Source organism: Xiphophorus maculatus, chromosome 15, assembly GCF_002775205.1.
Source record: "Xiphophorus maculatus strain JP 163 A chromosome 15, X_maculatus-5.0-male, whole genome shotgun sequence".
NCBI lineage: Eukaryota > Metazoa > Chordata > Actinopteri > Cyprinodontiformes > Poeciliidae > Xiphophorus > Xiphophorus maculatus.
The window spans coordinates 22,141,359-22,159,175 of record NC_036457.1 but is presented as its reverse complement, the minus strand read 5'-3'; the positions used below and the strand labels follow the sequence as shown (position 1 = coordinate 22,159,175).

At 37.8% G+C, this 17,817-nt stretch overlaps 2 protein-coding genes across 2 annotated transcripts in view; both read right to left on the bottom strand.

Moving 5' to 3' along the window:
• slc16a10 (solute carrier family 16 member 10) overlaps positions 1 to 5,469 on the bottom strand; it is a 32,323-nt gene extending 26,854 nt beyond the window's left edge. Inside the window, exon 1 of the mRNA XM_023347581.1 lies at positions 4,951 to 5,469. Within this exon, the coding sequence (XP_023203349.1) occupies positions 4,951 to 5,272 (322 nt within the window). The 5' untranslated portion in view covers positions 5,273 to 5,469. The remainder of the gene's footprint in view (positions 1 to 4,950) is intronic.
• Positions 5,470 to 10,814: 5,345 nt separating this feature from the next.
• rpf2 (ribosome production factor 2 homolog) lies at positions 10,815 to 17,567 on the bottom strand. Its single transcript, XM_005806020.3, has 10 exons — positions 17,453 to 17,567; positions 16,641 to 16,773; positions 16,322 to 16,359; positions 15,595 to 15,634; positions 15,427 to 15,508; positions 15,201 to 15,277; positions 14,170 to 14,269; positions 13,987 to 14,089; positions 12,826 to 12,970; positions 10,815 to 11,457 (listed from the first exon to the last, which is right to left on the bottom strand). The coding sequence occupies exons 1-10, from the start codon at positions 17,473 to 17,475 to the stop codon at positions 11,281 to 11,283; spliced, it is 918 nt and encodes a 305-aa protein (XP_005806077.1). The 5' UTR covers positions 17,476 to 17,567; the 3' UTR covers positions 10,815 to 11,280.
• Between the last annotated feature and the right edge of the window lie 250 nt (positions 17,568 to 17,817).

The following is a 17,817-nucleotide window of genomic DNA, read 5'->3' as shown; positions in this document are numbered from 1 at the left end:
TCAGGACGTGAACGTTTCTTCATAAACAACTGAATATTTTAGTTGTCGTCCTGATTTTTTCACATGTATCTAACCAACGTTCTTTTTTTCTAGTTGTCGTTAAAAATGTTTATCATACAAAGTCAAACCCAAACTCTATTGATTCACTATGTTTATTATATCATGCCTCTTGGCCTTCACTGCACTTCCTTTACTCCAAGGTCCAACTTTAGATTCGTCAAGTGGCCTATTATTCCCTTTAGGCTTAACGTCTAACGACAGGAAGGCTTGTTGTTGAATGCGAACGTTCAAGTAGTACTTCACGGAGACAAGCACATTTGGGAACAACATAAGTCGATGTGTGCATACGTCAATGAGTAGAGCAGAGCAGGATGAAGGCATTACCGGAAATGCACAGTTAACTTTTCCTGTAGCAGTCACTTCTAAAGCAGAGCTTTCCTACTCTGAGCGTCAGCCGTACTGTGACATAATAAGCACTGCTGCATTTCTGTAAGGCTCCGTGAAACGCTGCAGGTTAACGCCAATGAGTTCATATTGCACTACAGCAAATCTTGTTTATCTAGACAGCTAATCTACCTCTGTGCAGGCTTATGCAGTTTAACAATGGAGTCTAACAAGTTTAAACTTGGAGGCAGCATCCCTGGAGTTCTGTGTCTGTGATTTATATTTAGGGGAAGCACCGAGGGCCAGTTTGAGAACAGACAGGGACAGCTGCAGAACAGCTGGACATAATAGCGCTGTCACACAGATCCAGTGAGAGAAAAGTTAAAACACTCATCAGATAGCGCAAGATGTACATCACATCCATCAGGTGAGCAAAACAAATGCTCTTAAACTGAAAAAAAAAGGACCAAGGTAAAAGGGAAAACAGAAACACAACTACATAGTCCTAAAACAATATTTTATATATCGCCTTAGGACAAGCTAATAAGGCCAAAATGAATCTAAGAGTGTCAGGGAGTCGTTATGAACATACTAAATGACTGGCCAAACAAATAAAAGGACTAAAAGGTGGCATTTCATTTTTACATATGAATATACACTAAAGTAAACAACAGTTACAGATTATTTTAAATGTCTTTATTGAAGTCCATAAGTCGTTGAACCCCTGCAGCTCAGATTTCCAGACTGGTCTCAACAAGCTTCAGGAATACTACAATTCTGGTTCTGAAGCTCAGATCACAGCTTTGCTAGCTTTACATCAGGCTCGTGAATTAGACAGAATGCAACATTACAGCATATTTATAGGTAAATACTAACCACTGACACACTAAGTCATAGAGGACAGGCTAAAATATTTAGCAAGAACACCTGTGGTGAACTGGTTCATGACTTGGCTGATTTCGCAATGAAAATCTGAGCAAAGCAAGATATCTTGTGAGGTTCCTCAAGGCGTTATTCTCCAGCCTTGAGGAACAACCTACAACAACCTACAACAACCTAATCAGTCTAACATGACCTCTGGAAACACTAGGGGTGCACCGATTCATCAGCCAGCCAACTCATCAGTGCCCATTTCCTTAATTTTGGGAGATAGATTTTTACATGTACAGCCGATCTTGTCTAAAAATCAACCAGTGTCCTCTGCTCTCCTGTGAGAAAGGTTTGGCTGATAGCCCAGCCCACCAGGCCATGTCTGCACATTTACATTTAACAATAGTTTCCCCACTGCTGCCAATTCAGCAACATTCTTGCTATTTTGAGCAACATTCCAGGCAAAAGAAAATTGGTATTGGTCAAAATCGGAATTGGCAGGTAAGGATTTTTAAAAGATGTCACAAAAACGACTGAAAACTGAGCCAATATTTAGATCAGTGCACTAGTTTTCTGTCTTCAAAAGTAGATTTACTATTATTATTTTGTGTTACCAGGCTTAGGTGTACAAATCTTAGAAACTTGTCAGATATGAACCATCTAGGTCCATCTAAGTTCTACTTCTTTACATGGTACTTTGACTAAACTCAAAACAGAGCCTTATTTGTTCCGTTGCATTTAAATACATTGTTTGTGGGTTTTTTTTCTTTTCTGGTGTTTTTACAGATAATAATTATTTAAGATATTATAACAAGTATGGTTGTTCTTTTACAAAATATAAGAAGAATACCAGTCTAGTTTTCATGTTCTATCATAGATTGCATCTCACAGAACGGTTCTGAGTTTGAAAAGATAACAGAAAACAGAACCTTGATCCCTGGTGTCAATGCCCTCTCCACACATGACCATGCCTCCGGTCGTCATATGAGATACTGCACGTTTTTACAGCCTCATACAGGGGGTTGAGCAAGAGCTGGAGCTTTGAAGATTCTTTTAACTTACTGAAACCAGAGTTCAACTGCTGAAGACACCTAACAAATCATGACAAAATATGCAACAACCAAAACATTTTTGCTGAATCTAACGTCCTAATTTCACATTCCTGTTGCATTACAACTTTACTTCTAACAGAGTTAAAGATCAGTTCATCCTTTAGAAACTGAGGACTGCGGTACAGTCAGGCTTCCCCAAATGTAATAAGCTGCAGCACCAGAATGGATCTCTAAGGTGTTCAGGAAACAGAAAACCAACAGCTTCTTTGTGCTGTTTTTAATCCTATATGCTCATCTTTCAGACAGCAGCATCGATAACAGGTGGCTATAATCACAGTGGAACAGCAAGGTCATAATTACATTATTCATGGACAAATCCATCCTGTTTCACTCACTCACACACACTCACACACAAATTTCCCCATTATGACCTTTTCCTATCTAACTCCTGTCAGTCTTCTACTGTGTACAGCTTTTAGCCCAAAGAGATATGCAGAAAAAATGAATACTGTGAATTAGTAAGATCTTGGTAAACCTATACCAAAAATAATTTAGTTATTCCAAAATCACTTTTTATGTGTTTGGGTTCACTGGGCCTGCTTTCACTCATTCAGCTGCTGATTTGAGGTGATTTGTTTTTTAAAATTTATTTTAAAACTAGTTTATAAGACCCGCAGCATGATGCAACCACCACCATGTTTGACAACTGATAGTGTTGTTAGGTTTAAAAGTCTTATCCGCTAAAATCGTTCCTCCAGAATACATTCGGTTTTCCTTGCAAAAAGAAGTCACTCTGGCTTCAGTAAATAAAGATAACCAACAAGAGTCACTTAGACCTCGAAAAGTGAAGAAAAAAAAAAAAAAACATTATAGAACTTTGAGCATCTTTTAATTACAAATTTAGGTGATTCAGGTGTATCTACATTTCCACCCAGTGCGTACTGAAAAAAATTCATTAATATGTAATTATTTCAGTCAAGAATAATAATTTTTTTTTTTTTTACTTTGCTTTGTTTTTTTTAAATCATTCAAAGCCTAAATCTGATAAGCAATTCACTCAGAGGACGCAAGCTCAAGGCTGGGATTCACATCTTATTTTGGAAATTCAGACTAATTTTTCATTTGGCAGTTGTAAATCTAAGTCAGTAAGGATCACATATGGGGTTCCTCAAGGCTGTGTTCTTGGCTCACTTTACTGAAAATGATGACACCTATGATCAAATGCTAATAACATGCAACTGTATGTATCTGCATCAACGCCGCTCCATTATAGTCGGATTCTGTGCATTATATGAGCAAATGGGTCAGCATTTCTTCCAATTTCATACACAGTTCGAAATCAGCACTGAACCAACTCCATTAGACCAAAACGCCAAAGAGCATGAAGAAAAAACGTTGGTGTAATTATGGGATCATAGTATTAACAACAAACTCTGTTACTAAATTATTGTATTACTGTCTTAGAAACATAATGAGAATAAACTGAAAAGAATAAACAGGAGACAGAAAAACGAATCCATGCTTTCAATGTCGATGTGTTTGATCAACCAAATCAGGCAGCTCAGCGTATTCAAAAACCAAGACTAGGACATAGAAAATGAATCATATTTCACTAGTTTTTAAATCATCATGGCCCTTAATTGTAAAACATTAGAAGTTTATAATCATAGCCCGTTAAAACCATTAGACACACACGTGATGACTCTGGGTCCAGAACATACAGAGAGAATTTAACATCTATGCTCCTCAGCTCTGGAATCAACACTCTGAAAACTCAAGATGTGCAGAGTGTTGTTGGTTTTTTAAGTTAAAAAGGGGACTCAAAAATCTTATTGTTTACCACAGAGTTCCCAAAAGAGGTCAAACAATACTTCATGTCTGAGGAATGGATCTGTTTTAAACGTGCAGTCAACCTTTTCTGTCATTTCATGATACTATTTTTGCTCTTTAATTCCATTTTTTATCCATCCATTCCCTGGAGTTTCCTTTGTGGATGAATAGGAAACTCATCCTATTCATGAGTTTCATATATGAATAGTTTCATATGAATAGTTAGTTGTCTAACTATTCATGAATTAGACAACTAAGTCTAATTTACTTAGTTGCTAGTTTAAGTAAATTAGACTAGCAACTGTTTTTCTTATTACTATAGCATGAAAAATATACCTTTTAATATTTTTTTTTGCAGCTGTAGCTCTTATTTATTTATTTATTTATTTATTTATTTATTATTAGCTTAAAATAGCTCTTATTAAATATGGGTAATGAAAAAAATAGTAAAAGCTTAAATTAAATATTTTTGCAATGTGGAGCTAATAGCATAGGAGATTTTTCCTCAACAGTTATTGTAGTTTTACTAACTTGGACCACTGCTCTTTCGCTTGACTTGTGAGGGTTTTTCCCCTTGTCACGGCAGGAAACAACTTGTTTTTCTTTCTTTCTTCCTTCCTTTAGGTGCCGTTAGCTCACTTACAGTGAGTACAGTAATAACTAAATGTGAGAAAATGAGCCTAAAGAAAAGCAGCAGATGAAAGGACAGAGTGTGCTTGTGTTGAGGCTGCTGCTACAAAGGTTGCTGGTTCAACTCCATGTCTTCACGGTCTTACCCCAGAACTGACACTGACAGTAAGCTGTAGCTACTCACAGGTTCTGAAGCGCAGGTCCGGGTCGTGCTCTGAGCCGAACTCTCTCAACATGGACAAGAACAGTAAGCCGAAGGAGTTCTGGATCCCGAACACCGAGCCGTTGCACCACATGGATGCCAGCATGACCACCCAGCCCCAGCCGCCCTCGGGGTGGACGAACTCGACCTCCTCCGCCGCAGGAGGAGAGGCTTTCTCCGCCAAGACCACCTTATACTCTCCGTTCTCCTCCTTCTCCTCCTTCGCAGAGACCGGCTCCACGGGCACGTCTCCGGCGGTAGGGTCTTTGGTGTCACTTTCCGTCACATTGTTCCCCTCTGTCATTGTTTCTCTTGAAGATGAAGCAGCTCAGAGAAGGAAAAGTTGGAGGAGTTTCTGACGGGGACTCGTTAGAGATGAAAATGTAAGCTGTCGGAACGATAACGGGCCGCTCTGGGTCAAGGTGAGGCCGCGTTCATTGAGATAAAGCTGCGGTTCCTGAGGTTCTGCTAACAGAGAGAGTAATAACTGTCAAAAAGCTGCTGTTGCAATATTATAAATAGATATCGACGAGGGGCGGGGCTCCGGGGCATCCCGCAGCTCATTGGATGCTGAGGGCCACGCATTGCACCAGAGGAGTCACGTTTCTAAAGCTGTAGAGTTCTGGAGAAACGAGACGTCCCGTTTGCTTATCAATATTACAGAATTTCACAGAGGAACCGGAACCGGAATCAGGAACTTCTTTAATTACTGGTGTCCCCAAAACAACTGGAAAGGATCCAGGCGAAGTTGTTGGCCCCTGGCAGATTTATTGTTTGGTTTTGTTTTTTTTTTTACCAAAAACATCCCATCAATAATCACATCTTAAGGATAGTCTGAATAAATCCAAAATGCAGCTTTCAAATGATAACTTCTTTTAGAGCTGCAACTTATTATTTTAGCAATCGATCATTCAATCAATTATTCTGAAGATTAATTGATTAATCGGATAAAAAAAATGGCACATTCTGGAGAGTTTTCATTTAAGTCCTTCTGCCTTTTTCAAACAATATTTGAAACACATTAAAAGATGCAAAGAAACATGTAAATGTTTTTTAAATCCAAAAATAAACATTGCGATATACTGAAACGCTGTTAACTGGTTCATGTTTATTTTAGAGTCAGGAAACTAATTCATTTTATTAACTCGCAGAATCTGATTTCTGTCATTGTACTTTAGATTTTAAGCTTTTAAAGTGTTGTAACTTCCGGACTGCTACTTTTTCCCAAACGCTTTGAACGCTGCGATGCGGCTGTATTCAGATTTTCCCAGCGGGGTTAGAAAGGCTGGGCTGCTGATGAGGACGGCACGCGCTCCAGAAACAGCTCGACCTGAAGACGAACGTGACGTCGAGAGACAACAAAAGACTGGGACGTGTTGTTTTTAAAGCTGTTCACAAACAACATTAAAAATACATATTTAATGCATAAATGAAAGGCATACCTGCTGAAAGGTTATTTTCAAAAAGTAGTTCTGATCTGACCAACAGGCCTCATCCGAATCCATATTCTAATATATTGAAAATATGGCATTAGTCATTTACCGAACAAATGTGAAAGCTAATATTTTGAAGATTGGAATCTGCTGACTAATGTGTTATGCAAAGAACATTTTTGTCAGCAATTCTGTCCAAATATTGAGCCTTTGTAGCACTGTAAGTTGTGTTACAACATTGAACAATATGAAGTTTTAGAAATTCAATTTGCAAACTAAAAACAATTTACAGTAACAAATAACAATTTAGAAACAAAGGCAGCCAAATAGTTGATCAAATAAGTCAAACTAGTTTGGTCCGTCATAAAATCTAGGCTGGATCATTTTTGATTTATTTACTTTTTTGTTAATTTTATTTCTTTTGTCCAATCTTTTCTCCTTTTTTTTTAGCAATATAAGAACCAAATGTTGACTTCATATTCTAAAAAAAAAGTCACAATTTGGAGTAAATGTTTGGAGCTTTACTGTAATGGTTGAAATATCTGAGTCAAAGCAATAAATACACAAGATTAACTGAGTAAGTAAATAGAACAGCATCAGCCAGGCTCTCCACAAATCTGCCTTTTGAATCAAACAGGAAGTTCACAACAGGTCACATGATGTGGAGGACAGTGCTCTGATCAGATAAGACCAAAACTGAACTTTATGACTGCACTGCACAAACCGACAACACTGTGAACACGGTGGTGTTGGCAGCATCATTCTGAGGGGATGATTTTCAATCAGAGGGAGAAGAGAATCTGGTCTGAATTGGTGGGAGCCAAATAAAATACAAACTTGTAAGAAAATCTCTTGGAAGTTGGAAAATACCCTCTTAAACCTATAAACGACTTATTTGTAAGACAAATAACTAGTGCATACTGCTTACCCTTTTCTTTTTTTTTGTAGATATGTTTATTAATTTTTTGTTTAATAACAACAACAACACAACACAGAACAAAAGCTCAGCAGTGCAGTCCAGAGTCAAAAGGAAGGATAAGATAGGGGGCATACATACTTCCATCATTATATAGTCCACATCCAAGCATTTATGAACGCTCGAGACAGGATGGTAGACACGTGTCCTTCAGCATAATTCAAGAAGGGCTTCCATATGCGTCCAAAAATGTCAGTCTTAGAGTGGACGAGGCATGTTAGAAAGTTGAGAGGGATATATTCCAAAATAAGCTTCTTCCACCCAATAATAGCAGGAGATTTATTAGAAATCCATTGTAACAAAATATTCTTTCGAGCACAGAAAATTAGGACATTATACAACTTACTCTTGTTTTGATTTTTAATATGTTTATTTGGGTAGACCAAGGAGAAGAGACACTGGATCGAGATCAATATTAGTTTTGATAATATTCCTAGTCTCAACCAGAATAGATTCCCAGTATATCTGGATCTTGGGGCATGACCAAAGACAGTGTGTGAGGCTGCCTTCATGTATTTTGCATTTAGGGCACAGTGAAGAGGACCCTGGTTTAAACTTAGATACCCGGTTTGGGGCCAAGTGAGCTCTATGTAGTAATTTAAGTTGCAACACCCAGGAACGATTACAAATAGTAATTTTTCTGGCAGAGTTCCAGATACTGCTCCACATTTCATCAGTAATCTCGATATTCAGCTCTCCTCCCCAGGCCTGGGCCAGAGTTGATAAGTGACGCTTATGACATTTTAATATTTTGTAGCACATACTGAGTGGCACTTCAGGAGTTCCGAAAAACAGTTTTTCAATGCCTGAACCTCAGTGTCCCCGAGTAGAGTTGTTTCTTTTTTAATAAAGTCTCTTAGCTGGAAGAAACGGAAGAGGTTATTTTTCCCTACTCCAAAGGCTTCCACAACTTGATTAAAAGACATGAGGATCCCCTCCTTAAAAAGACAGCCCAAAGAGGAAACACCCTCAGCCACCCATTCCCCAAACCCTGCATCTAACACACCTGGAAGAAAGTCAGGGTTCTGGACAAACGGTGTACATGGGGATGTTTTCCCAGTTCTTCCCTCGATATGGTGAACCGCCCTCCAGGCCTTGACTGTATTCCCAGTGATTGGATTGTTACAGCATTTGTTTATCATTTTCATATTTTTAATTAAAAGCAGGCTTTTGAGAGGGCAGTCACATAACGGGGCTTCTATATCCGACCACACTGTGGATGAATTTCCAGATATCCACTCTCAGGCATATAAGAGAACTCAACTGATATTTTTTTAGATCTGGAAAATCTAAGCCTCCCATGTTTCTTGGTAGCTGTAGTGTTGACATTTTTATGAATGCCCTTCTTTTGGCACAGATAAAGGAACCAAACCAGCTCTTTAATTTTTGGATCCACCTCTGAATAAACAAAATAGGAATCATCCTAATTGGGTATAACAAGCGAGGGAGAATGTTCATCTTAAGAAGCGAAATTCTGCCCAGCCAAGATATGGGAAGACAATTCCAGCGTTCAAGGTCTAGCTTAATCTTTTCAAATAATGGGACAAAGTTTGTTTTGAACATCTGATCGAAGACAGGTGTGACAAATATGCCAAGATATTTAAATCCTGCAGGGGGCCACTTAAAAGGGGAACTAAGGATATAAAGTTGTCTACCCAGGGGCATAGCCTCGGATTTGGAGAAGTTTATTTTGTATCCCCAGAATGAGCTGAACTGATTAATAATTGCGATGACTCTTTCGACTGAAGTGGTAAATCTGGAGAGAAACAACAGAACATCGTCGGCATATAAATTTTATGGGTCCCCCGATCAGTGTGGACACCGAATACAGTGGGTCACTACGAATGCTTCAGCCAGCGGTTCGATTGCAAGAGTGAATAAAAGAGGTGAAAAGGGGGCAGCTCTGCCTGTTTCCCCTTCCCACCTCAAAATTTCTAGACCTAACCCCATTTGTAATAACTGCAGCTAAAGGACAACTGTAGAGGACTTTAATCCAGCTGATAAAGTTGGGACCCAGTCCAAATTGATGCAAAGTATGAAATAGATATGACCATTCCACGCGGTCGAACGCCTTCTCTGCGTCTAAGGAGACTATGAGACCATCCATCGCCCGCCGTTGACACAGCTGAATCAGATTCAAAAGACGTCTGAGGTTATTGCAGGTATTACAACCCTTGATAAAACCCGTTTGGTCTATCCCTATCAGAAGGGGTCAAATGTTTTCCAAGCGTGTTGCTAGAATTTTGGACAGTATTTTTAAATCTACATTAAGTAATGAGATGGGTCTATAGGAGCCACAATTTTCTGGAGGTTTTGATTTCTAAGAATTAAGGATATATTTGCTTCCCTCAGGGAAGGGGGGAGGACACCAGTACCAAATGAGTCATTCAGCATAGATGGATAGGGCTTTGACAGCAGATCCATAAATGTTTTGTAGAATTCTGAAGTGAGCCCATCTGGGCCCGGTGCTTTCCCTCCCTGTAGGGATCTGATGGCTCTATCCACCTCTGCCTCCGATATTTCTGGATTTAGGTCTTTCTTTTTGTCCTCTGGCAAATTAGGCAGTTTAATTTTTGAGAAAAATGTTTCCATTAAAGATTGAGAGTTGTCGCATTACTCAGATTGGTACAAATTTTTGTAAAATTCAAAGAAAGCTGCATTTATTTTCTGTGGGTCTGTCGCTTACCCTTTTCTATTTTCAGTCTGTGCACACATATACAGCAAGCATTAATCTGGAACAGTTTTAGAATATTTTCCTTTCCACAAAAAAAAACTGAACAAGGTGAACGTGCTTCCATCTGTCCAGGGATCAGAGGTCGGAATCAGTTTGAAAAGCAAAACCTCCAGATTAATTTGAAAGTACTTGTCATCATTGATGAATCGGAACTTAATTTCCTGCTGATGCATGTTGCAAATGAGTGTGAAAAGCCTCCAGACTGCTCCATCTGCAGTGAGTGGACACTGTTTACTGTCCTGATTTAGTCAGGAAGCTGCATCTAATTTTTAGTCTAATTGTTGGTAGAAATACTGCTTTCATTTATTTATTTCCCACATTTATTTTCCAAACATGTACTAATCTGAACTGTTGATACAATGGTGCTTTGACCACTTTATCATCAATACTTAAAAACAAATCTATAATATTCTCCAAGTGAAAAATTATTGTTGACCAAAATGGTGGTTTCAGAAATGGATGACATGGCTCTCTGCCCAGGGTGGCAACACCTGGAGGGAAAACAAGACAAAATGTAAAATAATGCAAGTTGTGCCCTGAAAAAGTTTACTACTGCACGTGTACATTAAGGGGCGAATAGGCGCCCTCCTGTGGTGGGCAGGGGGATCATGAACTCCATGATTAGCTGGTGATAGAAAATTCTGTGTCTGATTGAAAGCTTTTGGTTTGCCACCAAGTTAAAGGGGTATTTCATATTTATGAATCTACGCAGCATTTGACCATCTCTGGTCCAAAATCTTAAATACTTAAGACTGGTCAGACTTCAAGAAATCCTTAAAAATATTTTTTAAAGCTTCATCACACTAGGACTATTTTAGATTGAGATTTGAAAACCTCAGCGTTGACCTGGAACCTTTGGCGCCGTTGTTTAGGAGCAGTGAACATGGGTTGGAAACTATTGGGTTCCAAATAAATTTACAAAGCCTAAAAGTTTAGATTTTTTTTTATTATTATTATTTCCTTTTAAATGATGTAGACAAAAAAATACTGACTGAAATGTTTCTACAACATGATAATTAGGAGATGTTGGAACATTCTCTGACTTCCTGAAAGTCACGTGAAAAAGGACCCACATATCTGCAGGTCTGCAGTGGACTGGAGGCTGCTCACATGCCAGGAGGCCCTGACGGCACACATGAGCTGATGACCATGAATCCGTTTCCATGGCTTCAGCTCTCCACTTTGGCCACTTTAGGTTCCTGATCTTCCTTAACCACCTCCCCCTTCCTCTTCCTCAGGCCCTTCATCTTTCTCGTTTTCAGCTTGGACAGATCCTGTTTCTGCATGTGCACCCGGCCAAACGAGGTTCCAAAAACATCATGGGAAATGTTCTTCTTCTTCTTTGGCTGTAGTAATAAAAACAACAAGAACAAAACAGGTGTTTTAACATCAGAACTGTCAAGTTGAACAAGGTCTTCATTCGAGGTCTTCATCACGAGGTGCCCTCTACCACCATCTTGAGGACATTTACAGACATTACACATAACATCTTACGACACTGTAGTTTTTAGAATTGAATCAAGTACTTTGCCTGCTTACTTATTTAAAAATATATATGTATTTGAAATGGTCCTGGTTTATATTCATCTAATTATAGAACCGTGCAGTCTGGTGGTCTAATTTGGTACCTGTATTACAACAGTATTACAAACTATTACAAGTTTAGACTAATACTCTATTTGGTAACAAAAACATATGAATACCTGCTATATACAATACATTCTACTTTTAAAAGATATCCACAAAAAAGGTGAAAATAGTATTTATTATAGATTTATGTGTGATTTTGGTGTTGGCATGGATTGTTAGTATTATCTTGTTTACTGTTGTGGTAACATGGGGAAGTACAATTTTTAAATTATGTATTACTACAATTTAATTGTTCCCTAATTATTGCCTTTGCCCCAATAAAGTAAGTATAAATGGTGTTATATTTTAATTAATCATATTTTCTGCTCATTAGTAAAAAGAACCCTGTTCCTCTAAAAAATGTTGCCACAGTATCAAAAATAGCATAGAGTCATTTTCTTTCTATCAATATAAAGTGTGAAATCTTAGTACCATGACAACCGTACAGTGCCCTGGAGAAGCTTTAGTAATTTCGGGAGACATTTACTACATCCACATCTAAAACTAACCTGAACAGTAAATACATTCAAATTTAAGGTAAAAATTACAACATAATGTACAAGACAAAAATGTAGTAAGTAAATAAATGTCAAACTTGTGAGTGAACAGAACAGGAAGTGCTTTTATTTTGGCATTTTTAGCAGGAAGTGTCCTTGAAATGTTGCAGCTAGCTTAGCAGCAAGATTATTATTTTGATCTGAAATGATTCGTAGTCATTGAACAGTGTTCAGTTTGCACAACCTGATCATTATTATGAAGCTACAGCTAACATGAACAGATGGTTAAGAGTCATTACCGTCCAATAATATACCAATTACTAATAATCAATACGTTCAGAGTAAAAGGTGCAGCTGCTGCAGTCTGTAGCTAACATACCAGCTTCCTGTCACTCTTCATTACACCAGATAAAAACTACAATGAAGACTTGAGGCTCAGACCACAAGTCTTCAGGACAAAAGTCTAAACTGGGTCTCAAGTCTTATGTTTACAATATTTTTTTAAATAAATCATCTGCTCTCTGGTGCTTTAATCCACTGAGATGCTGCTGTATATTGTCATTAGCAGCAGCAAGCAGTCAGGTTTACCTTCAGGGCTTTGGGCTGCCTGTGAGCCAGCTTGTACAGGTCATCTGACGCCAGGTGTGTCCTTCTCATGACAAAGTCAAACGACGGGCCGATCTCTTCCAGCTCAATCCTGGGCGTGCGACACCCAGACTTCTTCAACAGACACCTGCAGCCCCACAACGACACGCCTGTTACTGTGGAGCCTCTGGTATACTAAAAACTGAATGTCCTTCACTTCTCAACTTACTATACGTCTCAATCTTGTTCTCACTTGCCTTATTTCTTAAATCCAAACAGCCAATATCAGATTTGTCTCCATTTACCAACAGTTCAAGAAAGTACGAGAATTTAATTCAATCAGGAAAAAACACAAAATAAGATCATTTTAAAACCACACATTAGACACTAAATTCTTAGATACCTTTTATTTTGTGTGGTGTTGAAAATAAATAATTCGGTGTTTTCCTTTTATCCCTTAGCTAGTTGCTAAGCTAAAGCTAGAGGAAAGGACATGTTAGGGAATGCAAATGAGAGCTAGGGGTAAAGGATGACACACTAGGGAACACCCTCTTTGGAGCGTAGCTTAGATACAGGCTAAGAAAAGAGATCACAAACTCTTCTGGGAAGCCATTTTGTCTGTTACCTCCTAAAGGTGGCATGTCAGAATGGACCAGCTGTATTTTGGTATTAATAAATGGAATTCATGAAATTAAGTCACTGACTTTTTTTTAATCTCGTACATCAAGAACTCAGCATGGAGAACGGATCATTCTCAACAGTTGTTACACTAAATAATTAAATGTTAGATAATGCATCCAAATCCCTGATGTCCTTTGGGATGACCATTTAACTTATAATCCTACAATTTAATGTCAGAAAATATTTTCAAAATAACTTCAAATACTGATGTCATTTTATAGTCTACCATAAACATAAATGTATATTTTTGATGGAAAACAGACACGTCACACCTTCCATGCTGTAGTTTCATACCCATGTTCATCTTTTCTGATGTTTAGAGCCTAAACTTCATTGTCATTGGTTAATAAGAAACTAATCAGCAAGAAGCATAATGTAAATTACAAATTCAGTAAGTTTTTTTTATTGGTTTAAACCCAGAAGAAAAGTCACGTCCACCCTAGAGGGCGTGGCATCTGAAGGGATTAAGGATCCTTTACTCGCCTGTAACTGCGCATATAGATTTTTCCTTCCAGAGCAGTGAAGTGCAGAACGTGCTCCAGACCTGCCAGACGCACTGCAGGCACCGTGGGGCCTCTGTAGAAGTCTGACAGACAAACAAAAACGTCAGCAGAGCAGCTGCATGGCAGTAAGGAGCTCCAGTCCCTCAGAGTGATCTCTGCATACCTATGAGCAGGCTCTTTAGTCGTTTGTATTCGTTGTCTGTATCAAAAACTTCTCCGGCGAATATGAGCATGGGTTTGGTTCCTTCAGGAAACTTGCTGGTCTGGAACCAAAAGACATGTTTTTTAAAAATGTTTTATTAGGATCGGTTTCTGAGACTGGAGCCGTTATCTCAGGACAAGAACTGAATAAATATTGTCATATTAATACAATCTATTTCTACCAGGATGTGTGCGTTTCTAGCAGAGGAAGCTGGATGTTTGACTCACCTACACTGCAAAGGGAAAACTGGTTCACTGAAGCTTTACTGAACTCCTCTATTGTTACGGACATTTTCCAAAAACATTTTACTTATAACACTTCAGACACAGAAAATCACAACTAGAGTTGAAATTAACGATTAATTTAGTAAACAATAAGATTAAAAAATAAATAAACTGGCACATTCTGCATATTTTTCCATTCAACCACTTAAGCCTTTTTTATACAATTTTGAAAATGCAAATAAACAAATAATTAAATTTCTTATTTAAACATGGAATAAAATGTATTCATTAACATGCCATAAACTGGCCTTGCATTAGCCACGCTATTGATCGCATGTAACAAAAGATACATCTGCAGTTAAATAATTCTTCTAACATCAACATGTGAAAAGCTCAACTTATCAAAACAATGTAGATCTGTTGAGTATTCTTTGGATTAACTGATTAATAACTGGACAGCAAAAGGTGCTTAGTAGGAAATTGTGTGTTTTTTTAAAGCAGTTGAACCAGGTGAAAATAAAACAATGGTACTTGAGGATTTTTGAGTAAAATATTTACAGATAAAGGTGTATTTATCATAATTCAAAATGTGCATTTTTTTTGTGCAGTTTTGGTTTAATTACTGCTCTTTGTGTTTCAGTAAATGGCCGTTTTTCCAGTTAATGATTAAATCGATGACTGACTTTTATTTCAATAGTCAATTAATCATGACTAATCATTTCTGCCCTAATCACCACCTGTCCATGGTAAACCCAACCAAACCATTACCTTGATCTGACTCAGGGAGATAAACTTCTCAATTCCTAGTTCAAACATGTCCAGGACATGGAAATCAAACATTCGACCTGCAAAGTATGAAAAAAATAAATGAGAGACCACATACAGTCGATGCAAACAAACACATCTCACACACTGAATAATGGTGCCAGCTTTACTTTCATGCTGCAGACTCATGGAGAGAGTTATCTCCAAGTAGCAGATGATCAGGATTTACCAAATATGAAGTTGTGGGGCCGTTTCTTGTTGTGGGAGCCGAACAGAAACAGAGAGCAGTCGGATTTCTTGGAGAAAAACTCCTGCAAAGGGACCAGCAAGGATCACTGCAAATACAGCAACTCAAACTGCAAAAGAAGCAAGTCAGATGACCGTGACACTGACTTACCAGAGATGTGGAGTCCTCAAAAGGCCGAGTAATATTCTTTCTGGAAATAACACACAACAGTATCTCCATTTAGAATATAATGTACAGTATATATCTGTTGAATAATTCATAGTGTTCAGAGTGTTGATTTGTCATATTGTGCAACAATAATTACTGCAGAATGTTTAACTAACTTAAACCATTACCAACTACAGAAATATTTACAATGCGTTTGTGTGACTTTTGATTCCATTTCCTTATTTGTGAAACAGATTCAAGAATGTCAGGAATGTCGAAGTCTAAAATCTATATCAGCAGACGGTTTTCAACATAAGATGTTTTAGCCTTGAAATTAATTGCGAGACTTTAATCAGGTTAATTACAGAGCCTATGATTAGTTAATCAGATTTTAACCTAAAACTGTACATAGCTCAAATAAACAACATTTTCAGTTCAAGAATCCACTTTGCTGCTAAATTATTATAGAAATAAACAGATATTTATTGTTTCTAATCTTTTACTTATGTTTTTCAACCATCAGATTGGTACAAAGGAATATTTTGTCCATTCAGATACTCAGATTTCAAATGTTTCAGGTCATTCATGGAACTTCTTTGGGAAAAAACAACATTAGATGTGGATTAGATTCAACAAGCATTAAAAAAAAATACAAAAAAATCTGCCTACATTTGACTAATACTCCTAAATGTGTTGAATCTGTCACAAATACACTTTTAGGTTCACTTACTTTTTATACAGCACAGCATTTGGTTTCTTCAAGGAATACTAAAAAAAAGAGAACACTTCTGTGAGATTACCTAATATATATATATTTTTTTTACAGCTCACTAATCTGGCATAAAAAAAAGACAAATACTGAGATCCACTTCTATGTGCTTACTATTATTTCTCCCTGTAATGAAAATGTGTTAGCCACACAGAGGTAACACTACAAGCAATGGCATAATTTTGCACATTTTTTATTCCATCTAGTTTTGAGTTATGCATAATATGAAACTAAACAGAAGAAACAGTGTTTCTTAATAACCTCATCAGTGGCAGCTTACTATGTCTTTGAGGGCCGTAGTGACGGTCTGACTGGCGTTTCCTCCTTTCATGATCATGGTGTTCTTCACATCCTCAATTAGTTTGGGCGCTCTGCTCTCCAAGAAACGCTTTGACCGCCTTGTTTTCGGTTTTCTGAGGAAACCAAGAAAAGGCACAAGGTAACAAACCGCCAGAGCTGCATCACGGTTAGGGCAGAGGCAGTGATGTTTCAAGACATTTAAAATCCGTAATTGTATAGTACTCTTGGGAAAAGAGTTTAAAAACATGACTTTCTGTATTTAAATAAGCTATTTATTTGAAATCTGTCAGCTAAACGTTTGAGAAAATAATTGTAGAAACTGAGAACGACCAGGTCATTGTTATGCCCATATATGCCTGATTAACGCTGGACAGTAAGGGTTTCTCTATGCTAACTGCAGATTACTGTTCATCCTGGCTTTGTGTTGACATGTGTTACAAACACGAAAACTTGTGTCAATGTGGAAACCGTTTGCCAAGACTTTAATTATGACAACAATCTTAAGAGAAAATCACTAGATACCCGTGTACATGTGACTACTTGAGTAATACCACTTAAGTTTGGGCTCGACATTATAGACTTTAAAGATTAGAAAACATTCATGAATGTGGGCTTAAAATTAAAATTCCATTACCGTGACAACAACCGTCTCTAATACAGCAAGAGTTAGCTAACTAGCGAGCACGTAAGTTAGTGTAAGTTTTTTTTCCAAGGAAATGTTACATGAACGTGGAACAAATAGACATTTCCGCCCAGCAGCTTCCTATAAAACAATTCCGATAGATTACTTACACTATTCCGTCTAACTGCGTCATTTTTAGCCTTTATTACTGTCGTTCAGCAGCGCTGTGCTCGTGCTGCTCTTATATCCACGTGAAGCTTCGCACCGGAAGACAACAGAAAGTGCTTCTTCTTTCTTCTTCTTCTTCTTTTTTATGACGGTTGGCACGCAACTTACTGATGTGCATTACCGCCATCTACTGGAATGGAGTGGATGGCCACATATGCTACATATACTGTATATTCTCCCCCATCCCAAAAAACAAAACAAAAAAACGTATAACCTTTCTAAAAATTTCGTTTTCTTAAGGTAATTTATTAAATAACAAAAATATTCAGAAGTAGAATTTTTTCCCAAAATATCTTGTATATTTAAT

What these genes read in the sequence shown, in the direction of transcription:
- rpf2 (XM_005806020.3), bottom strand. Translation starts at nt 17,475, where the DNA reads ATGACGCAGTTAGACGGAATAGT. An exon ending in ACTAAAGAGCCTGCTCATAG is followed by an intron (nt 14,090 to 14,169) that starts GTATGCAGAGAT and finishes TTTGTCTGTCAG; the next exon opens with ACTTCTACAGAGGCCCCACG. An exon ending in GGCAGCCCAAAGCCCTGAAG is followed by an intron (nt 11,458 to 12,825) that starts GTAAACCTGACT and finishes TTATTACTACAG; the next exon opens with CCAAAGAAGAAGAAGAACAT.